This window comes from Castor canadensis, chromosome 7 (assembly GCF_047511655.1).
Source record: "Castor canadensis chromosome 7, mCasCan1.hap1v2, whole genome shotgun sequence".
NCBI classification, from domain to species: Eukaryota; Metazoa; Chordata; class Mammalia; order Rodentia; family Castoridae; genus Castor; species Castor canadensis.
Genome location: NC_133392.1, coordinates 72955717 through 72982415, shown reverse-complemented (window position 1 = coordinate 72982415; position 26699 = coordinate 72955717). Strand labels below are relative to the sequence as shown.

Here is a 26699-nt window from a genome sequence, read left to right as displayed (position 1 = left end):
CCAAGAGAATATATTCCAGTAACAGAAAAGTAGTTTAATATCTAAAAACCAAGCAATGGTATCTACCACACTAACACTAACAGGGGTGAGGGGAAAAGAACTGAATAATTTCAATATATGTAGAGAAGAGAAGACATCTGATAAACATTAAAATGCATTCATAACAAAAATTCAGCAAATGAATGAGAACTTTTCATGACCCAACAGTATTTCCTTTCTGTGCACATACACCTCGCCCCCCTCCCACCTGGGGGGAAAAAACTTTAATGGTGAACTATCAAAGCTTTCCCTCTGAAATCCTATCACCATTTCAGTTCAACATTATGTTGGTGGTCCTATCCAGTACAACAGGTGAAGGGAAAATGACTTTTACATAGCATACATAGAAATTCCAAAAACATGCACAGGAAAATTATTCAGACTAACAAATGAATGAATTTACCAGGATTACTGGAAAAACAAATTGAGACACAAAAATCAAGTGTATTTGTAGCATATGCAATAACAAAAGCTTTGAAAATAAAATTTTGAAAGTAGCATCATTTATAGTAGCTAAATCAAAGACCTAAGAATAAATTAAACATGTGGAACATTTTACAGAAATGTACAAAACATTAGCAAAAAAGCTTCTAAAGTCCAAATAAATGGAGGAATATACCATCTTAAGAAATTAAAAGATTATTGTGACTACAACTGATCTATTAAATTTAATGCAATCCCATTCAAAATCCCTCCAATTCCTTTATAGAAACCCGTAAGTTTATACTAATATTTAAATGGAAGTACAAAAGGCTAAGAAACATGTGTATATATAGTCACTGATTTATAATAGATAACTCTGTAGGTAAAAGTGAGAAAGATGGATCCTCCCCCCAAATTAATCTTATACCTTGTAAAAAAACAAGTTCCAAATGAACTGTAGACTAAAATGTGAAGGTTAAATATGAATCAATAAATTCTTTAGAAGAAAACATTGGACAAAATTTAAATTGGTAAAAGACTATTAAGAAATTTAAAAGGCAAACTAAAAGTGGAAAACATAACAGAAAATATTTTATATACATATATTATGTACCTATCTATACAAAAAGATTTACATCTAAAATATGTAAAAAAAATTTTAAATCAGTAAGAAAAATATAGATACCTCACAAAAGAGGATATCCTAATGGCCATTAAATGTATGTGAAGGTGGTCAGTGAGTAGTTATCATGGAATATAAGACAAAATCTCAATGTGGTACCACTATACCCTGCCAGAATAGCAAACATAATAAAAGACATCACTAAGTACAGACAAGAAAGCAAAATTTGGAGAATGATTATTTCCCACCTATGGGAATTGTAAGCAGTTAAGTCACTTTGGAAAACTGACAGCATCTATATACATAAGCATATCCTTTAAACAAAGGCTCCTTCTATGCATTTTGCCCACATATTTCCACAAAAAAAAAAAAAACATACAGCAAAATAGAGCAATGCAATTCACTAGTAACCAAAAACAACCTAAATGTCCTTAACAACAGGTTAAAATAACTTATTTTATATTCACACAAAGGAATATGATACAAGAAGATACAACAAGAGCTGGGGATATAGCTCAGTGACAGCAAACTTGCCTAGCTTGACAAGGCCAGCACCACATAATAAAAAATAAAAGAATGAATGAACTATAACTGACAATACATACTACTGATTAAAAGAAGCCATTCATAAAATAGTACAAATTTATGGTTCCAGTTATATAGAATTCAAGGACAGACAAAACTAATCTACAATGATACAAATCAATAGACTTTCTAGCACTCTCTTCCTCTACCATAATAACAAGAAAGAATGAGTGAATGACTCAAAGCAACAGAAAGGGAACATTCTGTGATGGAAATATTCTATAACTTAATCTGGATGATTGTCAAACAAGTATATGTATTTGTTAAAATTCCCTGGGCTTTTTAAAGACTCGTGCATTGTACTGTGTATAAATTATACCTCAACAAAATACTGTTAGTATTTAAAGAAATAAACAGCCAGAATTCTAGCAGTGTCATACAAACTAGTCAAGTCCTATTTGTTGGGGTCCTTCACAAGATAAGGAGCTTGAACTAAATGTACATCAACATGATGCTCCCTTCACAAGGGGTCTTGCTATAAGAACAACGTTAGGTAAATTAACCGGTGGGTTGAACGTTAACCAGTGATTTGAACTAAACTGTTAGTGGTAACTTTGTGACATAAATTTGACTGAAATCCTCTTATTTTAACATGGACTAGAATTAACATTGTTATAGAAGTCAAGGAAAGTGAGAACATGCTAAAGTTCTTTTTGGGTTAAATTAGAGCTATTAATTCAAACTATAATATGATGAAGGTGGTGAATTGACTAAAATATATTGTAAGCACTTTTGTAAATGTCACAATATACCCCAGTACAACAATATAAAAAAAAAAGAAAAAACTTTTATGAAAAGAGAAACAGAAAAAGGAAGACAATTTAAATAAAATAAGACAGCAGAGTAAAGTTCAATAAACTTCAATGTATGCATATGTAAATTAACTAAACTCCCTGAATAAAAGACAAATACTTCGGCTGGGTACAGTGGATCAAGTCAATAATCCCAACCACTAAGGAGGTGGAGATCAAGAGGATCATAGTTGAAGGCCAGCCTGGGCAAAAAGTGAGAAAGACCCCACCTTAATCAACAAGCTGGGTGCAGTGGTATATAGCTATGATTCCAGCCACCCAGGAGACCATAGGCAGAAGGATCATAATCTGTGGCTGTCCCTGGGCAAAAAACGTGCCTATCTGAAAAACAACTAAAGCAAAAAAGGGTTGAGGTGTGGCTCAAAAGGTAGAGTACGTATCAAGCAAATGTGAGGGTCTGAGTTCAATCCCCAAGTAAAAAGTGAAACAGACACACTGATTATTTTTAAAAATAATCATAATTAAGTATCAAAAATTTATTGTAGAAGGAAGGAAAATTCATAAATAAATATCAGGGAAAAAAGATATGTTAAGGCAAAATGCATAAATAGGTATAGAGGAGACCTAAGAATACTAAAAAATAATGACAAAGAATAATTCACCATGAAAACAATTCTACACAGGTACATACTTATCAAAAGGTTAAAATACTCAAAACAAAAAACTGACATAACTTCCAACACACTTTTCTCAACTTTCCATCAATTCTCCACCCCTTTTTAGACTATCTTCTCCTTAGATGAGAAGAGAAAGATGTAGAGATACCATCTTGTTCAAAGCACAGAATGAACACTTTCGCTGTTTCCCACCCCATTATACAGTAGCGTACTGGTCAAGGAGGAAACTCATGAATATCTGGACCATTGGTAAATCCAAATGCATTCCTAAAAGTCATTTTTGTCAGTTACAGAAATAGTGAACCTGTGAAGATGTCTGGTGGCTTATTGTTGCCATCTGCTGGACACAATGTTCATATACACTTCACTCATGCTTAAAATAGGCCTCATAAGAAAAAACAAAGTCCTAACTACAATCTTTACCTCTTTTATCTAAGGAGATGGAGATACTCTCTCTAAACTAAATGCGTTTCCTCTCTGTGCAACTTTAAAAGCCTCTGATAATAATGTCTACTTTTTCCATATCATGGATTTATACGAGTATATTTCCTGAAATCCACTTGGAATGTAATATATCCATAAAAACCACCCATTTTATTTTACGGGAAATCATACTTTATAAATAATTAACAATGAGGCATTTTAAAGACACAGTTACACTTTATTCATATGGCATGTTATCCACATTACTTGCATAACCACATGTAAGTGCATGGTAGGTTTTCTAGCACTTACCTATACCCGATTCCCTTGCCTTAAAGGCGTGTAGGAAAATTACACTTCCTGTGCCCTTAATACTCAGGTGGGTCCATGTGATTAGCTCTGGTTAGTAAGTTGTTAGTGAAGGTGCTAAGTGCCACATGCAAGTCAAAGACAGTAACTGCATGAGTGAGACTTTATAGCACCTCTTCCTCTGCCACAGTATAACTGACTTCAAAAAAAGGTCAATCTCCCCAAGATCAAAGCAGCTTAGTTCACTAAAGACAGCTGTCATAGAAAACTATCCAGACCTCAACAGACTTCCTCAGAGTAAAACATAAAGCTGTCATTGTTACACTGCTAAGCCACTCAGAGTTGGTGTGTGAATGGTACCTCAGCAGCCTAGCCCAGGGTGTTTCTCAACCGCACGTAACTACCATCTCAGGCTGCATTAATTCTTTGTTTTGTGCACAGAGGGATGTTAAGAAACATTCCTAGCATCCACTCACCAAATGACACGCTCAGTGCAACAACCAAAAATGTCTCCAGATGTTGTCCTCCTCCACTACCTTCTTGAGAACTACTGGCCTAGCTTAACCTGATTAATAAAGTGTGTACATATGTATGTATGTATGTATGTATGTATGTATGTATTATGATGAATACATGTGTATATATGTGTCTAAGTATACTCAAGTCAAATATCATATATTCTCTGTGCTTATGATACATTTTACAGTCCCTTTTTAATGAGTTTTCATTTCTCAAAACTACAAAAGTTAATCCATAAATTCAAAAAAATGATTTCAATCCATGTCATAAGTCTCTGTAGAAAGGTAAACAAAATACTCCAAAGTGGAATGTAAATCCATACATACTATGCTGTTCATTTCAGAGGACTCATAGCTGCCAACTGGGTGCACATTTCCAATGGGTTCCAAGCCTTCTTCATCCCACATGTATGTCCCATCAGAGCTATCAGACGGAGAGAGTTCAAATGAAGAACCAGCTCTATAATCTGCATCTGGTGAAATCAAGTTATTTCCAGAAGTATGTTTTGTATAATCACTCCTGTCTTCAAGCAAGTTAAAGAGAGAGAAAAAAAAGTTAATTCACAAAGATATAACTCTCATTTCTAAAACTATAAGCTTGAATAATTTGATACATTAAGTACAAAAAAAGTTGGCCAAAACTAGCACTTATAACTGTAGCATTTTCTAAATGCTAAATGATTTTAAAAAATCAAGAGGCAGTCTTAAAAATAATCTACTGAAGTATTTTGTAGTTAAAAAAAATTCACCAAACCATCCTTCACTTCTGTAACATTTCTTATATCATCATATTCCTTTAATACTTTCAAAAATATTTACTTTTAAACACTGTCCAGGAAACTCCCTTCCTCTGTGTACATTAGTTAATTTCACAGCTGCCTTCTTATAAGGAAAAACACTGGTTCTGGTGGTCCCTTTTATAAGACATCCAGTCTCCTCTGTGAAATTGATGGTATCTTGATATTTATCAAAAAATGGTCCTAAGTATAAGTCCACTTATAATATCAATGAGAAAGCAAATAAATTTAAGAATATGAATATTTACCAGAGACACTTATATCTGTCCATTCATCAGTTCTACTAAAGCCTTTTTCATTTTTCTTAGGGGAATCAAATACATCCTTTGATGGTACAGTTTCATGCTTTTCTTCTTTGAGAGAAATTTCCTCTGGTGTTACTCTAGTTCTGCTGGAGTCTTCTATATCTATAAAATCATCACTAAAGTCTTCACTTAAATCATTCTTATCAGAGGACGACAAAGACGACAAGGAAATATCATCCACATCATCACTCAAGTATCTAATTTTAGCATCATGCTTCATGGTTTGTTCATTTTCTATTCTATAACTTTCATTTTCAATTAGTTCTTGGTCCTTATTAGTAGTAATGTCCTTTGCCAAAACTGTAGTTTCTTCCTCTACACATGTCTCAATGGATGAATTTTTATTACCATCAACTGTGATGGTCCCAGAAAATGGAGGTCGGCTGGATTTTAGTAGAGAGGGATGAACCATCCTATAACCCAAAGTAGAAGTTACACCTGGGCCATTTGGTAGAGCCAGCTTCTTTCCACCAGCAGGATAAGGCCTATTAAATCCACAGTCTAAATGTTCATTCCCATTGAGTACTTCTGACTGTCGGGAATTTCTTGCTAGCATTCTTGACCGGAGAGGCACTCTAATGGGTATCTGTTGGTTCTGATAAGGCTTTGTAAGATCTACAGCTCTATTGAAGGAATGTGACCTGGTTATAGATGAAGGAGGAAGGAATGAATTCTGAATGGAATGTGAAAAACTTTGTGACCTTACCATTTTTTCACAAGCAATAGATTTAATATTATCTGGGGACTGTGCTAAGCATTCTCCAGAACTGCTTCTGGTGGCACAGGAGTTTGCTCTGGGCCTTTGCATGCTACCAGTCGATCGATTTCCATAATATCCATTCAACTGAGATTTTGGAGCACTGACTGAAGAATATGAAGTCCTTCCTAATAAGGTGCCTTTGGTGAATTTAGCCAAGTTAGATGGTCCAGAAAAAGACTTTTGGTTTAATTCCTCTGTAGATGACACAAACATAGTGGATGGCTTTGCTAACTTTGACGTAAATAAAGAAACACTTTTCAAACCTCCCTTTACCCCATTTGTATCAAATATTCCTTGAGTAGGAGCATGTTTTTCAGGACTAATTAATTTATCATGTGACTTCTGAGTAGTGTTAAGCTCTTCGGTACTTTGTGCACTAAGCTGGTATTTATTTGTTTTTCTCCAATTAAATGAATGGGACAATGAACAATCTGAGCCATTATTTTTGATGTAACTTTTGATGTTACTACTCTTGGAAGTTCCTAATAAAGTAACAGCTGTCCCACTTGGCATTGGCTGAAGTGTACTTCTTACAGATTTTGTTCCATACTTTGGCAACTTGGAACCCAAAAATGTCTTGATTTGTATTTTTTCTTCCATGAGCTATAAAGTACATTTGTCCTTAAAATTTGATAAAATCTGAGGAGAAAAAAAAGAAAGTAGATTAAACATTCCTAAATAAGGATAGTTACAGGGATATATGAAAGAATAAACTTATGTAATTACATGCCAAAAAAACCCCGAAGGCCATTCATGATTCCTACAGAATTCTTAACAATTACAAATATGCTAATTAAGGCAATAACTTTATGCTGGAAGAAAGTAACATTTTTATAAATACTTTTATTATAAATTTGAGCTATGGATGATAACAGAAAAGTCCAAATAATAAAACTAGAGTCCAAATTTGACTGGATGAAAAAATAAACTTCTATAGTATACCTTCCAATTTCCAAACAAAATAGTTACTTCATTTTAGGTTATATTCTCTATTAAAAATAAGAGCATATAATTTTGTTTTTTAAAAAAACACATGACCATACAGAAACTGTTAATATATATTTAAAATGTTAATTACTAAAGTCACGGGAAGAATGTAGGTAAAGAATATAATAGCACCAGGCTGGAGGAGTGGCTCAAGCAGTAAGAGTGACTGCCTAATAAGCCTGACACCCTGTTCAAACCCCAGTACTGCAAAATAATAATGAACAGAAAAAAGACTGTATTCTATATAGGATGGCTCCTAGCCTAGAGGCAGTAATGAGAATGACATGAAAGCTAATAAAAGTTGAAATTTTTAATAAGTATCCTCTAATTTGGATAGAAAGATCTGATTTGGCATGTCCTACAAAAATACAGGCAAATACCTAAGCAACAGAAGTTTTAAAACCTTAGCAGAAGTCAGAGGAATCACCAGGATCTACCAACTTCCAAGACACCATGCTGAATTAAGGAAGAGGTCTGAAGTCGATGAAAATGTACTACTCCCTCAGCAGGATGGAGTGAGGCTGGTACAAAACACCTAGCTAGCACAGCCTAAGAAGACAGGGAAGCCTGGCACCCCAGAAGAGCTCTCCCTTTAACTACGGAGAAGCAGAGAGAAACAACACACACTTCTCAGAAGAGGTGCTGAGGAAGTATAGTCAAAGAAGAGACAAAGGTGGGAAAGACTTTAGAAGGAAATCAGCCAGATTGTATCAGGAAAAATGCCAAGTTTGACCTACATATCCATATCAAGTCTGAGCAAAAAAATAAGAAATGGCCTCAACTGTACAAACAAGGGTGTGAAAAAAAAGGAGAAAAACAAATAATGAATACAGCATAAAAAAACAAAGTAAAAATCCAGCCAAACAAAAACATAAAACAAGGAAAAGATGTAAAGCCCAAGTCTGTGCTACGTAACAGAGAGAAACCTATATGCATCTCATAAAATCAAAGACAAAAACAGGTAAATTAAAAAGAAAGGTTGTCTAGCTAAGGAACTGAATTAACAACAATGAATTTGAAAGAAGCAAGAAAAAGAACAAAAGATTGCAAATCAAATGCCAGCAAGGAAAGAAATTTTAAGATAAAGTACTGAGGAGAAAAATATAGGTACCAAAGCAATTAGGTAAAAGATGTAGAACAATGACTGAATAAAAAGATAATTGATACTTCCTAAGTAGAATAACTAAACAAATGAAAGAGAAAATAGCAAGGAATATGATGGAAAATATCTCTAAAATAAAGAAGAAAAAAATCTGCAAAAGGGAAGGAAAACAGACCAAATCACAGATCCAGTAGATATCCTAATTAATGAAATATCAATGACAAGGAAATAATTGTACAGGAATACAGGTAGGTAAAAATGTTCACCTTAAGAAAATTTTAAGACTTTGAATAGCAACACAGACTACTCTATTCTTTCAAACTGGAGCATATTGGGGATACTTTAATCCTATGTGAATTGTCATTGGACTATTTTACACCTGTATGAAGATAAACTTTAACTAGCAGAAAACAATGGTAATATAAACAATTCTTGTCTATAGATGTACAATTAAATTCTGCCCAGAAGAGAGTCAGTTAACTTCCCTCCACCTTCTTGGAAGAAGCCAGTTTTTCATCTATTTGCAAAATTTCTTCACTATTCCTATCTATAAAATGTCTCTCTTCTTTGCATACTCCTTTGAACCAGTTTTAAATCTCTGACACTGATGATAATTATAAGATACATAAAATATTTAAGACTGGCATGGTGGCTCATGCAAAAGAAGAGATGGGGAGGATCACAGTTTAAGGACAGACCAGGCAAAAAAAGACTCCCATCTCAACCAATAAAAGCTGAGTGCTGTGGCATGCACCAGTCATCCCAGCAACATGAGAAGCATAAATAGGAGGATCACAGTCCAGGTGTGCCTTAGCATAAATGAAAGACCCTATCCTAAAAATAACTGAAGCAAAAAGGTCTAGGACATTGCTGAAGTAGAAGAGTGGCTGCCTGAGACCCTGAGTTCAAACACCAGAACTCCCAAAAAAATAACATATTTAACATATGTCCACTATGTATCTGAATAAGTCATGAGTTTATCGCTTCTAAAATTTACCTTTTAACAGGTTGGAGGCCCTACCAAGATACCAGTGTGCTCACCTGACAGAATGAGGAAACTCTCTTTGCTAGCGTAGTGTACTTCATGGGCACCTTAAGCCCAGATATGTCCTTTCTTGTCTTCCAGAACATAATCAAGCATAGTAACAGGACTTTGCTAACTCTATTTTAATTTTCCTCTCTACCAATTTGGTGCTTTCTTTTTGTTTTTATTTGTGGTTGTAAGTTATTCCCCATTGCTGGTAACAATGGTTGGGAATTGGATTTTATGGACTAATGTTAGTAATCTCTGGAAGCAAATTAGTGGTTTACACAAATCCATTTTGGGGGGTGAAAGAAGAGTCTGATTCATCGGTGCTTGTTCACTTATCTTTTTTCAATCTATTTTAAACTCAAATCAACAAAGGATTTCATGTTAACCTGGAAGGAGAAAACCTATTTAATATTTGAACATATGAGGCTTTATGTTTCTGAAGTATTAACTCTTTATCCATGTCTAAAGTTATAGAATTGGAAACTATAAGCTCTCTCAGTGTCTACAAGTCTATAATTCAGAAAGAAAAAACCTCTCATTATGAGTGCATAATGCTTTCCCACCTCCAGAGTGTTACTAAATTGAATTTAAAAGTCTCTTAAAGTAGCTGTACCATTCTGATTGAGCTACAGAAATACACACATATAAATTGACTATCAAAATTCTCACAAAATAAAGAAACTGATCTTTTATATTTTGAAAAGTATTCCTATAGAAACTAACTTAGCAAGGTTTAAAGAACTGAGTTCACCAAGTTAGGGTAAACCTTTGCCAGACAAAAGTAGCTTAGTAATTTTGCTTTAATTAAAGCAGCTCTATTCTCTAATTATTTTTATTAATATCAAGCATAACACAAGCTTAACATTACCAAAGCACATATTACTGAAATTTATAATAGGCTTACTGATCAAATAAACCAACATTAATCAAATTCAATGTTTAAGATTATGAAATGTAGATTTATTTAAACCGAATGATGGTTTTGACAAAGTTTTTATTTCAACAGTAATTTTGCTTTATAGTATTATCAATTTGAAGATAATTTCCAAAATCCCTAAGGTAACTTAAAACCTTTGACTAATATTTAATATTAATAAAACATTGATTACTAAGCATATTTTAAGCTTATATGCTTTTGCTTCTTGTTATTATATGCTACAGAAAGACTGTATCTTTGGGGCCCATGAAGGACCATGTGTATTTCTGAACTATTGAGAAATTGCATAAGGGACCCCATTCTTACAAAAGTAACACTATTTAGAGAGATACCATAAGATATCTGTATACATATATATTTAAACACAACAAACTGTTAGTTACCATTATGGAAATGAGAACTAGAGGTGGAAGACTTTTTATCTATAAGTCCTTATTTGAATATTTTAAATATGCTCATATTTTTGCCACTTAAAAGGTTTTAACTGCATTTAAAACACAAACCCCATTTATTCAGTATTAAAGCAACACTCAACAGACCAATCAAAAAGAAATTATTTAAAATTAAGTTTACTATTATATAAAATACACCTAAAAGACATCAAAAATAGAAGCTGTTTGGATAAAGTAAAAGGATTTTATTTCAACAGCTATTACTTCAAAAATTGCCATTTTAGTTTCTCCACATGACAACCTCAGTCCATATCACATATTAACTTTACCTTTAAATTTTTTTAATTTATTCTAATTCACCATTTCCACAGTTCTAGCTCCTCTACTCATCTCTTCCATACTAGTACCAAAGCTCCTACATTATCTCAATATTTCATTCTCACTTTTGTTTAAACTGTCAACAGTTATCCTCTTAAAAAATACACCTTATCTTATTCTACTGATTAAGAATCATGTGTGGTCCTAGAAGTAAAAAGACTGAAATTCATTGTACAGGAACAAGATTTTCTATTTGGCTCTCCTCTATCTTTACACTTAGGCCAAGATGCATTGCTACCCCCTAAAATCTACCCCACACTTCCTACTCTGCTCCTTTAATAAAGTTGTAAAGATACCTTCAAAGTCTGAAATCACTATATCCATGAACCTTTCATTTAAAATTAACCTTGCATCCTCTATTTCCTTCATACCAATATTATTGCTGAATCTATTTTATAGTTCTATATAAGTCTATTTGACCCATAAGAAAATAAACCTGTTAAGAGCATAAACTGAGACATACATAGAGGCCTGCTATATAATCACAATATCCCCTCAACTTTTAAGTAAATTCATAACCTTTTAATGAAAATTAATTTAATAAATAGTATGTCGAGACTGAATAAAAGCCAGGCACTGGTGGCTCACACCTGTAATCATAGGAGGCAGAGATCAGGAGAATCGCAGTTCAAAGCCAGCCTGAGCAAATGGTTTGTGAGACCCTATCTCAAAAAAAACCATCACAAAAAAGGGCTAGTGGAGTGGCTTAAGGTGTAGGCCCTGAGTTCAAACCCCAGCACCACAAAAACAAAAAAACTGAGAAAAAAACTTAGTTTGGCAGACCAGTGATTAGTATTAGCTCCACTGAGCAATGTATTGAAAAGGATTGTAAGGTCAAATCTAAACTCTGCAGTACCGTCAGAATCTAGTAGCCATGAGCAGAGAGATAATGGCACTATCGATGCCAGAAAATTTCCTTTCCCATTTTCATATTGGCCTTTATCACAAGATATACTCCCATACTCACACTTTCAGGATAACCAGAAGAAAACTGGTAATAATATTACATGTAAGGGTCACTTTGCAAATTTCTAATAATACATATTAAAGATTCTGTCTTCTGGTGAAAGGCAAAAGGCTGTAACACTTCCCCGCCTGTCAGAAGCAGACTGAGGAAAACACTTTATTCTTTCACTTCTCTATGCCTCTACTTTCCTGTCTAGAATAAGTACAACACATGCTATCTTCCAAAAGCATCTCAAAATGCCCAAAAGACAGACACACTGTCACTTCAAAGTGCTGAGGTCTGCCACTTGGGGAAAAAGTAATAATGTTAGAATCTGAATGCACTAGTTCCTATCAATATTTAGGGATTTCTAAATGTACAAATAATTGCAACACAAATGACATCATCTTGAACTATGGTCTTTAGACTATATTCTGATCGTTGAATTGTGAAGTCTCCAAATCTGCATACGTCACGAACAATGTCCTTTCATTTGTTGATGAGTTATATTCTGTCTTTGAAAGTCCATGATACTTTCTCCTACACTTGCTTATAACTTTAAAATGAAATAAAACAGACATTGTCTGTCTCATTTTAGAAGCTCTGCTGTCTTTGATGAACTTTACCTGATACGCAATCTTTTAAGTATCTAAAAAAACACTCAATCACTAACAAATTGAACAGTATACATTGGCTACATCATCCAATGTATGTGTGTGTGTGTATATACATTGATGTACATTGTGTGTGTGTGTGTATATATATATATATATATAATGCACATATGTGTATGCATATACAATGCATATCTTCTGAGATATTTTAATACAGTCTCTGAGCTTTAATTTAATTGTGAACTAAGAATACTACCTGGCACTGGGCTTGTAAATGTTGAATATTTTCTGAACTAAGTTTCCATAATAATGCATTAAATTACATTTACAAGCCAGGCACTGGTAGCTTACAGCTGTAATCCTAGCTACTCAGGAGGCAGAGATCACAAAGACTGTGGTTTGAAGCCAGGCCAGGCAAACAGTTCGTGAGACTCTATCACCAAAAAACCCATCACAAAAATAGGGCTGGTAGAGTGACTCAAAGTGAAGGCCCTGAGTTCAAACCCCAGGACCGCAAAAAAGAAAAAAAAATTACATTTACATTTGCACTACTGAGCACATATAGGAAAGGTATTATGCTTACTACCTTAAGTATTTATTTAATCACTGATTATTTAATCTTCACGACTTTATAAGCTGATAGATTTCATTCCATCTTCCACAGCTAAATCAAGATTCACAAAAGCTAAAATATCCATCCAAAACTGCAAGTTCATTAAGCCAAAGAGGATCTGGGTTCAAGTCTATCAACTCCAGGGCCAATGCTGACTGCCTTCATGACAAAGAAATGAAATATTGTGGGAGGCAAGGTACAAGAGTGAAGGAAGGGATTGATAGTTAATGTTAAAAGAGAAGCATAAAAACTGCAAAGGACTCAGGAATTGACTAAAGGAGAGGTTCTGCAGAAGAACAGTAAGGTCTGTCACTTTTTCTAATTCCCTTCATATCCATTACTTTATCCTTTGTGGAGACACCCACTCATTTTCTTTATTTAGTTTTTCAAATAGCTTTTTAGAAGGTTATGAAGTGCTTGCATTTTAGCAATTTAAATAGGCATAAATTCACTATGAATCCAAGAGCAATTAGCTGAACAACAATGCTAATGACTATACAGGCATAAGCAGTCACTTCTGAAACTTGCTTTCACATTCAGATACTTACATTATAATTTAAAATGATTTGTTGTTTGCTTTTTATAACTTGTGTTATTCAACTACTTTGCCTATATTTCTTTTCCCTTTTTATCCTGGCACTGATCTGTGGCATAAGCTGATTCAAAGGCTTGATTATGACAATGAAGTTAGTAAAAAGGATACCTCTGGCCAATGTAAAGATTTAAATAGTACAACTGTATTCCACATTCTTCATGGTTTTAAAAGGGGCACATCAAGCTCAACACAAAACCCCATAATTATATCAGTTTGACCTCTTCATTCCTCCTGATACAGCTTAATTTTTACTCAGATGAAGATCAAAGTAACTTGTCAAATTTAGGTTTGGAAAGAATCTCTCTTCTCAATACCATGAGCATGTAGGAGGTGATAAGAGTTACCCTGGGACAAACACAAAGCCGCTTGCTCTCTGTAAGCTTCTTTCCTATGAAGCAAAGACCTTAAACTGCTGAGAAAGAAGTAGCAAATTCTCTTGTACCACAGGATGCAGGAAAAAAAAAAGAAAGAAAAGAAAAAACATTGAATCTGAAGAAATAAGAGTAGAATGTGAAAAATGCTGCTCAGTTGATCCATATGTGAGGGGAAGGACAAGACTAGGTTAAACAAATTATGATGACAGAAATAAGACTAGAAAGTGGATTGACACTGTGTTTATCAGAAGCACCTGGATCACCTGGTTTTTACCCCCAAATATTCTTAGTCAATTCTCAGAGAAGACCTTTAAAAATGTGTTTCTAACAAGTTCCTAGGTGATATTCAGACTGCTGATAAGGGGTTCACATGTAAAGAACCTCTGGGTAAGAGATTTACTCTGTAGAAGGAAGCTAACTGAAAAGTGGTTAACTGAGATGTTGGCAAGAGTCTCTAACTTGATCTAGATGGTGTAAAATTCACTAAGAGATATATCAATGAAGATTTATGCACTTACTATATGTAGATCATACCTCAATTTTAAAAAGCTTCTCTAAACTTAAGTCTTTACACAAATTGTTTCAAATGAGCCTCATTGCTAAAACAACTATTCTATAAACTGATAAAAGAATTAAGCATCTAAGAGCTGGTGGAATGGCTGAAATGATAGCCTCACAAGTGCAAAGTCCTAAGTTCATACCCCAGTACCACCAAAAAAACAAAGTAAAAATCCTCAAACTATTTAACAGCACTTAATCTCAAAGTACTGACACTGAGAATCTTTTTGATTTGCCAGACATCAAAGCAACTAAAGTTAGGTGCAATATGTGCATTTATAAATTGGTTGTAACATTAGACATGATGAGCAACAAATATAATAATAACCTTATTGTGCTACACAAGTCAACTTCTTCCTTTGTAGGAAGGTCCCACTTAAGCCATTCCATACCCCCACCTCAAATTAATATAATACTTTTTTATTAAGCAACTATGTGATGAGTCTGAAAAGTAAACAACATAAAATATAATACCTACTATAAGATCTTAATCTGGTAAAGAAAGGAAATCTCTTATTACATCAATGACTAAAACACATTCAGTAGCTCATCAAGTATTTGCTAAAAGCTCATTATGAGTCTTGCTCTGCATTAGAAGCTGAAAATAAGATGTTCCAATACAAAGGAAAACCATGTAGATAAGAAAGTGGCAACACAGTGCTATAACTGCTATTATAGAGACTATAGGGCAGCAGATAGAGACACAAAAGACAAAGTACTTAATTGAGAAACGGAGGTATCATACATGGCTTCGTAGAGGAGGCAAGGCTTAAGTTGAGCCTCAAAAGATGGTAAATAATAATAAAGACACTGGCGGCAAAAATCAATCCACCCAAACTTAAAAGCATAAACTAAAGTATGGAACCAGCATGGCACATTCAGAAAACTGTTATTAGTTGAACAAGGGAAGCAAACAATATTCAAAGAAATCCATCAGGAGAAGAAAGAATACTGGAGATATAACCTGCAGAGGAATCTGGACTTTACTATGTGCAATTACAACACAAGGTTTAAAACTAAAAAAGAAAAATCATTTGAACTGAATTTTAAGAAATCACTCTGGTTTCTGCATAGAGGATGGACTAGATGAAGAAAAGGAGATGGGTTAAGAGGTTACAACATGAGAAAGATGGCAAGGATTATGGCAAAAAGGTATAAATACAAAAGAACAGGCAATATTAAATCGTAATTTTGTTCTAATAGGCACAATTTAGTGGATAAATGGATAATTGATCAACTGATTAGACATAAGAAATGAGTGGAAAGGACTTAAGATTCCAGACTTGTTCCTACTGGACAAGGGTGGTACCCTTCATTAAGGGTAAACATTATGTCCAGGAAAAGAGACTGTGATGTCAATGCTGACTTTGACAAGCTGACTTTTCCTACAGAGTGCTGTTAGGGTCAAGTAAAGCACCCCAACATGCAAGGACAAGGCCTGAAAGGCAGATGATGATTTGAGAATTGTCAGAACAGATATGATTAAATGTTGCATGAAAAACAGGTGAGGTCACCCTCAGAACATGTAGCACAAAGAGAGAAATGTTAAAGGTCACCTTCTAGGATCATCAACATTTTTTTTATTGTTTTATTATTCATATGTGCATACAAGGCTTGGGTCATTTCTCCCCCCTGCCCCCACCCCCTCCTTTACCACCCACTCCGCCCCCTCCCTCCCCCCCACCCCCTCAATACCCAGCAGAAACTATTTTGCCCTTATCTCTAATTTTGTTGAAGACAGAGTATAAGCAATAATAGGAAGGAACAAGTGTTTTTGCTGGTTGAGATAAGGATAACTATACAGGGAGATGATTCACATTAATTTCCAGTGTGTGTGTGTTATCTTCTAGGTTAATTCTTTTTGATCTAACCTTTTCTCTAGTTCCTGGTCCCCTTTTCCTATTGGCCTCAGTTGCTTTTAAGGTATCTGCTTTAGTTTCTCTGCGTTAAGGGCAACAAATGCTAGCTAATTATTTAGGTGTCTTACCTATCCTCAACCCCTCCCTTGAGTGCTCCCGCTTTTATCATGTGCTCAAAGTCCAATCCCCTTGTTGTGTTTGCCCTTGATCTAATGTCCACATATGAAGGAGAACATACGATTTTTGGTCTTTATGATGTTCTCCAATTCCATCCATTTACCAGCGAATGATAACATTTCATTCTTCTTCATGGCTGCATAAAATTCCATTGTGTATAGATACCACATTTTCTTAATCCATTTATCAGTGGTGGGGCATCTTGGCTGTTTCCATAACTTGGCTATTGTGAATAGTGCCGCAATAAACATGGGTGTACAGGTGCCTCTGGAGTAACCTGTGTCACAGTCTTTTGGGTATATCCCTAAGAGTGGTATTGCTGGATCAAATGGTAGATCAATGTTTAGCTTTTTAAGTAGCCTCCAAATTTTTTCCAGAGTGGTTGTACTAGTTTACATTCCCACCAACAGTGTAAGAGGGTTCCTTTTTCCCCGCATCCTCGCCAACACCTGTTGTTCGTGGTGTTGCTAATGATGGCTATTCTAACAGGGGTGAGGTGGAATCTTAGCATTGTTTTGATTTACATTTCCTTTATGGCCAGAGATGGTGAACATTTTTTCATATATTTTTTGGCCATTTGAATTTCTTCTTTTGAGAAAGTTCTGTTTAGTTCACTTGCCCATTTCTTTATTGGTTCATTAGCTTTGGGAGAATTTAGTTTTTTAAGTTCCCTATATATTCTGGTTATAAGTCCTTTGTCTGATGTGTAGCTGGAAAAAATTTTCTCCCACTCTGTGGGTGTTCTCTTCAGTTTAGAGACCATTTCTTTTGATGAACAGAAGCTTTTTAGTTTTATGAGGTCCCATTTATCTATGCTATCTCTTAGTTGCTGTGCTGCTAGGGTTTCGTTGAGAAAGTTCTTACCTATACCTACTAACTCCAGAGTATTTCCTACTCTTTCCTGTATCAACTTTAGAGTTTGTGGTCTGATATTCAGATAGGATCACCAACATTTAATGAATGGTGAGAAGGTGTAGAACAGAGAAGACTGGCAATAGTGTCAAATTCCACAAAGCAAAGACAGATTAAAAACTGAAAAGAATGAATGCACTTGGTAGTTTGCAAACTTGGTCAAGTTTGCCAGAGCAGTTTCAGGAAACAAAATGAGACACAAGATGAACTTTACTGCAGCAAATTCAGGAATAAAAAAGGAATGGCATTAGAAAACATAATCCATTGTTTCAAAGACGTAACTTGAGAGAAAACACAGGCATCATATTTTAGCTTTGATTTTCAATTTTGTGCCCTTTTGCTTCAGGGAAAGAGCTCTAAGAGAAAGTTAAAAATAAAGAATATGGTGGGAATGATATTTAGTACAAGATCTCACCAGAAATAAGATCAAGATAGACCTCCAGTTCTGAGACCTAAAATGCTATACATGCAGAGGTTCTGATTTATAGGTGAGTCAAGAAGGTAGCAGCTTACGGCATGCTGCTTGAGGCTCTGGTCCCAGGAACAGTGCACCTACCATAACCATACTAAATGCAGGCTCCACTCACATACCTTATTCAGGAGTGGCTGAACCTGCAGGGTGCAGGAATACTGCCTGCAGGTCAATGGGGCTGGAAGGGGGTAAGAACAAGGTCTTACAAAATACTATAAGCAAACTCAACCAGTAAGAGCACAGGCAAACTGAGCAATACAAATAATTTCAGAGCCAGCAGTGGCTCAGCCTGTAACTCTATAATTGGGAGGCTGAGATCAGGAGGATCATGGTTCAAGGCCAGGATGAGCAAAGTTTATAAGACCCCCAACTCAACCAAAAGCTGGGCATAATGGTACTGAGATCAGGAAGATCAAGGTTCCAGGCCAGCCTGGAAAAAAAAAGTTCATAAGACCCCCATCTCAGTGGAAAAAAAACTGAGTGTGGTGGTACATACCTGTTATCCCACCTATAGTGGGAAGCCTAAAATAGGAGAATCGAGGTGCAGGCAGGCCTCGGCAGAAAGCAAGATCATATTTCAAAAATAACGAAAAAAAATGCCTAGAAGCACGGCTCAAGCTGTAGAGCACCTGCCCAGCAAGAGCAAAGAACTGAGTTTAAACCCTGATACCACCAAAAGAATAATATATTAAAAATAATAATAATCATAAGTGTAATGGGAAGGTCTTAAGAAAATACTTCTCAAGAAGTTAGGGACTGGTGGAATGGCTCTCAAGTGGCAGAGCACCTGCTTTTCATGTGTGAAGCCCTGAGTTGAAGCCCCAGTGCCACCAAAGGGAAAAAAAAAAAAAGTTAAGAGGTAGATAAGAAATCAATAGAGGAAAACAAAAGCAATGTTCTAACTAGAAAGATGACATAAGAGCACTGGAAGAACAACTAGCTAGTGCAGGCAATTTTGGAAAACAGACTGAGGAAGAAATCTTAAGTAAAAGGAAAGAAACTGAACCCAAAAGACAGCCAGTTTGTACATTAGAAAGAAATTAAGTAATGAATACAAATTCTGTAAGCAAGCTGGTAGATGAAATATTAAACCATAAAATAGTGAACAGTATTAGACAGAGTCAGTCTCCTCATGTGAAGTGGTTCCATTTGTGCAAGACAACGATCTTATTTGTCAAACCAAACAAACTAAGCAAGTTATGGTCAGTGGAGACTAAGACTCATGCCTGCAATGTTTTTTGGTTTTTGTTTGTTTTTTTAACTTAAACAATATTGATAGAGTCTGAATGTTTGTGTCTCCCCAGAATTTCTATGTAAAAACCTAATCCCTAGTGCAATATTATTAAGAGGTGGGGCCTTTAACAGGTGAACAGGCAGGGCCCTCATGTGCTTTGTGCCTTTACAAAAGAGGCCAAAGAGAGCTTATTTTCCCCTTTCACCATGTGCGGTCACAGTTAAAACACATGATCTCTAGAAAGCCCTCATAAGACAGCAAATCTGCTGGTCCCCTAATCTTGGACTTTCCATTCCACAGAACTGTGAGCACTAAGTTTCTACTACGTTTTAATTACCCAGTCCAAGGTACCTTGTTATAGCAGCCCTAACAGTCTAACAGGGGTTGTAAAATATATTTATTTTACATAAACATGTTTGCTTTAGTAAGTGTCTCATATGTACTGAACAGAAGATGGTTACTGCTTCAGCAGCTTCTCTAATGCTCAGTTGTTTTCTTAAAATTAATTTTGCATATTTAAGCAGTCACTTCCCAGTCCTTGTTACTACAGTAAGAACACAACAGAAAATATCAGAAGGCATCATGTGTAGTGAGGGTAAATGTTTCATGATACTTAGTTTCAGTTATATGTCCAGTTATGTGTGTACACCAATTAAAATACATTTCTACTGAGGATGGCTCACAGTTAAAAACAGCTGGAGGCGCACTATGAAATATGAATTTTTACCATAGGTACCAGCAGCAAACAGTATACTTCATAAAACATCAGGGAAGACAGGCAGGTATGGCAGGTAAGACTGCTCTACTGCTCTATTACAAAGGATCCACAGAATCACTTGGTAATTACAGCAAAACAAAAGTAGCTGACAATCCAACTAATAAAGACTACTGCTAAAAGGGCTTTTTGACATCTTGAATACTGTAAGATTTAAATATATATAGGACAAAATGTTTTTATGTAAATGTCTCAGAAAGTTTTTCTGCATAGGTACTCCCTAAAATGTAAGAGCCTATTGAAAAATTTTTGCTTCCCCCAAAATGAGCTGATCTGAGGAGACAGTGCCACTTGATGGTCAGTGCAAAGAACTCTAACTTTTTTGACCTTGTTTATTCACATACCTCCTCTTCCTCTCCCCACCTTTAGAATTTAGCCTTTTTAGCCTCAAAAAGAATTGTACACAAGTCACCACTCAGAAGTAATGCCATCCCACACAATCATATCCCAGCATTATCCATAGAAGACCATGCAGTAATATAAATGTTCTGTATCTACACAAACAAGGTAGTAGTCAATAGCCAAATGTGGCTACCACAATACAAGCAGGCCACCCGAAACAGGCAATCTTGGGCTATACCAAAAGGAATAGTCTAAACCAGAAACACAAATGCAGACTACTGAAATCCCATTTAATTCTAGTTGGAATGATATTAACAACCCTTTTACATTTTTTTTCCTTTTTTTGGGTGCAGGGTCTTTCATATGCTAAACACACCATCACTCTACCCCTCAACTACATCCCCAGCACAACATTTCTGAGCATATTTTCTCCTCCTTTATGAAACTAACCATAAAAACCCTCTTTATTTAAAGTTGTCTTCCTATAATTCTACTAACCTAACACAATTATTCTCATTACTTCATGCATCTTCATTTTTTTTTTTTTGGCATCCCTGGGGTTTGTACTAAGAACCTCAAGCTTGCTCAGCAGGCACTCTTACCATTTTAGCCACTATGCCAGCCCAAGAAATAAGCAATCCCAAGATTTTTTTTTCATGTACCTTCTAAATTTCATCTATACAACATAATATGGATATAATTTTAAGTATCACCACATTATAAATATTTCCCATATTTGTGTAAGTTATTATATTAATGGCTATTATAGCCATTATATGAATTAATATGCTATAAATCATCTAATTACAAAATACTGGAACAATTGACTTTAAACATCTTTAATTTTCAATGTACACTTTTACAGTAACCCTCACAAAATGGAATTACACAGGAGGTAAGGGTGTGTGATGAAAAGGTGAAGCATTTACAAATGTTTTAGACTAGCAAAACCAAGAGAATACATGACATTTCTGTCAAATACTTCAAGTTGTGACATATATGATTAAACAAAATTAAGGTATTACAGGAGGGCAGAACTACCATCATGGATGGAAAAATAGAAACATAATTTTTAGCACAAAATAATGAAACTTTTCAAACTATCAGGATGGTAAACTACATTAAACACTAAGCTGTTCATCTCTGAAAGCATTCAAAACTAAGCTAGCAATCCCATGCCAGAGATTATGCATATTCTTACACTGGATAGGAAAAAGTACTAGATAACTCTCAGGTTTCCTTTCACTTACATATTCAAATATTTATTAATCATCTACTATATAATCCTAGCAATATGCTAAGAGCTAGGTATACTGAAGTGCCAAAGCAGACATGGTATCTATGCTTTTTTGCACTTACAGTCTAACATAGGGGATAGAGAAAAATAAAAACAAACATAATTATGAGTCATTAAGCACCATGAAGGGAAATACTAAGAAGCCATAGGAGAAATAACAGGTTGGGCATAAAGAAAAGCCCCTCAGAGACTATTTTAATTGTGAGCTACTAAAGGAAAAGATGAGCTATGCAGAGTGCTCTGATACAATGGAAAGTCTCTGAATATATAAGCAGGAGAGTGTCAAGATCTGATTTACATTTCTAAATGATCACTGTGACAGTTACATGGAAAATGAACTTGAAGGAAGAAAACTTGAAAGCAGGGAGATCAGGTGGGAAAGTAGGTAGAAGTCCAGATAAGAAATGGTTATAGACTAGGCAAGTTGAAATGGATGGACAGAAAGCAACAGATGAGATTCAAGATGTATGGGGGAGACAGATGCTATAGGACTTAGTGATAGAGTAAACACAAGGGATAGGGAAAGAAAGAGATCAAGGATGACTCTCGAGCTTCTGGTTTGAACAAGTAATCAATGGTGCTGCCGTTTTCTGAGATGGGAAAGAATAAAAGGATAGATGTGGAACAGAAGGGGAATCCAACTCTTAAGTCTCCATGATTTTTTTAGACCACTAACAACATTTCTAAAATTCATTTCTTGCTCTTTTAAAAAGCATTAAAACTTGTTTTCTCTTTGGAGGGGAAAATGCTGTAAAGGGCAGTGGGTCAATTTTTAAAAATGTGAAATACAAATGGTAGGTTAAATTGTTTTATCAATGTTAACTCAGTGAATTCTATAACCATAATGTTTTCTAAAAATTCTATTCTTAGGAAATACATGTTGAAATAGTTAGGGAATAAAGGCCCAGGATGTGTATGCAGATGTGTGTATACATAGAGGCACACATGTATACATGCAAGAAAGCAAATGATAAGTAGCATAAAATATTAACTGGTAAATCAGGATAAAGAGAATTCAAATATTCTTTGTATATTCTTGATCTTGCAACATTTCTCTCAGGATGAAATTATTACCAAATTTTTTGGGGGGGTACTGGGGCTTCAACTCAAGACCTTATGCTTGCTAGGCAAGTGCTCTACCACTTGAGTCATGCCCACCTTCCCAACATAATTTTTTTAAAGGCAATGAGTCCCAGATTTCTCTTATTCATACTAAACAATTTAAATTCCTTTCAACTTATTTCATATATATATCTCCCCAATCCACTCCAGCCCATGTCTTCCCCATTAACCAGAGTAGTATCTACATTAAGGAGACAAGAAGCATATAGAACATACTCTATAAAGAGAAGGCATGATAAAAGGTGAGGACTGTAAGATGCTTCTTGCAATCTGCAATCTCTTATGAAGAACAATGTCAATAACTTCCTTCTTTGGAATGTACTGTGTCCTGTGTCCTGATCTGTATCTGACTACTGGCTAACAACTTCCTTTCAGTTTTGTGTTTTCTCTTACAATATACAGCAATAAGTCGCACCAAAGAGATCCATTATATGAATTAGCACGTTCATGTGACATCTTCAGGAATTAGATGTTTCTCTTACATGCTCTCATGGCTTACCTGAGTATCCCTCAGCAATCATCACATTGTTTTTTTAATATGGTAATACTTCGGAATGTTCTACCACCAAATCTCAAAACACAAAATGCCTTCAAAGGATGTTCCTGAGCTGTCAAATTAACAAAACAGTAGGGCCTAATCCTCTTTCACCACTCAGAAAGGGCGGAATTTAGAAATTCAAATCCAAATATAACTGAAACTATCAGTTTCAGTTGTTCCTCCAGTCCCTTAGGAGTAAGCTCCCACTTGGACCCATACCTGATAATGAGGTCTACTTGTGGTTCATGTCAGGTCTCTCCTGCACTCAAGAGGCCTTCCTGACACTTGGAATCCCTGTGTTCCACCCAAAGTTACTGCTTTGGAGTTGCCTGAATGCTCCAGCCCCATTTGGGAAATGGCAGGCAGCCAACAGTCCTTGGCAATAGTGAGCACAAGCCTTGAACCATCCTCTTTAGCCCTCTCCAATTAAGAACAGAATTCACGCTGGTAAATGGATGGAATTGGAGAACATCATTCTGAGTGAGGTTAGCCTGGCCCAAAAGATCAAAAATCGTATGTTCTCCCTCATATGTGGACATTAGATCAAGGGCAAACACAACAAGGGGATTGGACTTTGAGCACATGATAAAAGCGAGAGCACACAAGGGAGGGGTGAGGATAGGTAAGACACCTAAATAATTAGCTAGCATTTGTTGCCCTTAACACAGAGAAACTAAAGCAGATACCTTAAAAGCAACTGAGGCCAACAGGAAAAGGGGACCAGGAACTAGAGAAAAGGGTAGATCAAAAAGAATTAACCTAGAAGGTAACACCCACGCACAGGTAATCAATGTGAGTCAATGCCCTGTATAGCTATCCTTATCTCAACCAGCAAAAACCCTTGTTCCTTCCTATTATTGCTTATACTCTCTCTACAACAAAATTAGAAATAAGGGCAAAATAGTTTCTGCTGGGTATTGAGGGTGTGGGGGGAGAGGGAAGGGGCAGAGTGGGTGGTAAGGGAGGGGGTGGGGGCAGGGGGGAGAAATGACCCAAGCCTTGTATGCACATATGAATAATAAAAGAAAAAAAAAGGAATAGAATTCAGTGTACAATATTTCTTACTCAGCTGGCTACGCTGTCCACACCCTTACTGTCAATTTCCCTAGCTCTCTTTAAATCTCCCCAACTCACAGGATACAATGTATGTGAAAATATGCAAAAATTCTCAAATCCATCCTGCCTGCACCAATACCACTTCATTTCTTAATACAGAATCTTATCATCTCTAATCAGTATTCTAGCACAAGCTGCCTTAATTCTCTGCTTTCATCTTATTGTACTTGATCCATTCTTTATACTTTTCCCAGAATTAATATTCAAAATTATGATCATGTCACCCAAGTCCTTCAAGTGTAAATGCCTTCAAACAATACTAGTAACAGCAATTGATATTTATTGAGCACATGCATTAATTACCTCATTTAAATCTCACAATCCTATTATGTTGTTAATTTTATTATTCTTATTTTTCAAATTTCAGGAAATTGAAACTTGGGAGGAATCACATCACTTATCCATAGACACACAGCTAATGAGTAAGGGTAGATAAGATAAAACCAAAAATCTGGCGTTGATACTCCTTTGTAGCTGTTCTCTCCCACCACTACCCAACAAACACTGCCTTCTAACTACATCAAAGCACCTAATGACCCCTGACCATACTCTACCTTTCAAGACTCTTCACAAAAGCACATACCACTCAAGCCTTGGGAATTCTCTCTTTTTCTTTTCTTTCTCACCACCTCAAGTGGAAAAGCCCTAGCAGATTAATACAAACCAAAATGATATATTCATCTCACTTGACTTCAAAATGCAAAGTGCTCAAATAGATTTTCCAAGGTAATATCCAGGTGAGAATCTTGTGCCAGCCTCAAGACACGTAAATTCATTAGAAAGTGAGTAAAGATCAATAATAAAGCAAAGCCAGGAGCAATGCCTCATGCTTATAACCCTAGCTACTTGAGAGGCAGAGATCAGGAGGATGCCTGTTAGAGACCAGCACAGGCATAAAGTTCTCAAAACCCCATCTCAGTCAATAAAAGCTGAGCACGATGGTGTTTGCCTATTATCCCAGCTATGTAAGCAGAAGCACTTTGCTTCAAGCAGGCCTAGCCATAAATGTGAGGCCCTTTTTGAAAATACCTAAAGCAAAAAGAGCTGGGAGATGTGGCTCAAATGGTAGAGCTCCTGCCTGGCCAACACAAGGCCCTGAGTTCAAACTCCAGCATCACAAAAAAAAAAAAATAAGAAATAAAAATGCAACAGCAAAAGTTATAAAAACACCCTTAACACTTTTGCAAAACGTTCACAAATATAAATACTAAATCATTCAGAATATAAGGGACTCTTAAGAATTTTTGTTGTTTGTTTTGCTTTGTTTTGTTTTGTTTTGTGATAGGGTCCTGCTATATGTAGCCCACGCTGGCCTTAAACTCCAGATCCTCCTATCTTAGCTTCCAGGATGCTGGGATTATAGTTATGTGCCAACAGACGTGCTCCACTATGCCTTTTTTTTTTTTTTTTTTTTGTGGTATGAGGCTTGAACTCAGGGCCTATACCTTGAGCCACTCCACCAGCCCTATTTTTGTGAAGGATTTTTCAAGATAGGATCTTCACGAACTATTTGCGAAGGCTGGCTTCAAACGGCGATCCTCCTGATCTCTGCTTCCTGAGTTGCTAGGATTACAGGTATGAGCCACTGGCCCCCGGAAGTATTTTATTCTGCAAATGTCATACTCTTTCTTAATGCCATACATTGAACAAATCCTGTCTAAGACCTACAGTTAGTGACCAAAAAATGTTTTCAGAAGCTAACAAGCTCTTCTATGACTATAAGGATTTATAAATAATTCTTCAACACAAAACATCCGTGCTGATGAAACGTATTAGATGATGTGGAGGTACAGTAATTATATTACGACATCTCAAGTATCAGCTCATTATGCCAGCACCTTCCAGAAACATGACATAAGGATATCAGGAGCCTCTCCTGGGTATTAACTGACAGTTAAACAACATCTCTCCAAAGTACTACATAAATATATTAGCTTAAAATTCCCCAGATTAAAGCTCACATGTTTATCTCTTCAAAGTCTTAAGATCTTCCTGCAGTTAATTACTATTTAACTGGTATTGGGACATAAAATGCCAAGTGTCACTTACAAATTTTAGTGTCTTTTCTAGCTCATTGAAAACAAAAATCCTTTCTAGATCATTTCTAGTACTTCTC

The 26699-nt window shown here is 35.7% G+C and overlaps 1 protein-coding gene across 10 annotated transcripts in view; it reads right to left on the bottom strand.

Annotated features, from left to right (window-relative positions):
• The window catches only part of Ccser2 (coiled-coil serine rich protein 2), a 152116-nt gene that overhangs the window by 112767 nt on the left and 12650 nt on the right, over positions 1-26699 (bottom strand). For all 10 annotated transcript variants that reach the window (XR_012449771.1, XR_012449773.1, XR_012449772.1 and 7 more), the window contains exons 2-3: positions 5394-6849; positions 4676-4872 (exon numbers count right to left, since the gene is read on the bottom strand). Coding sequence is in view for 7 of the 10 variants with exons in the window: in XM_020185045.2 (XP_020040634.2) it covers positions 4676-4872; positions 5394-6810 (1614 nt within the window). In the remaining 3 variants the exon portion in view is untranslated. The remainder of the gene's footprint in view (positions 1-4675; positions 4873-5393; positions 6850-26699) is intronic.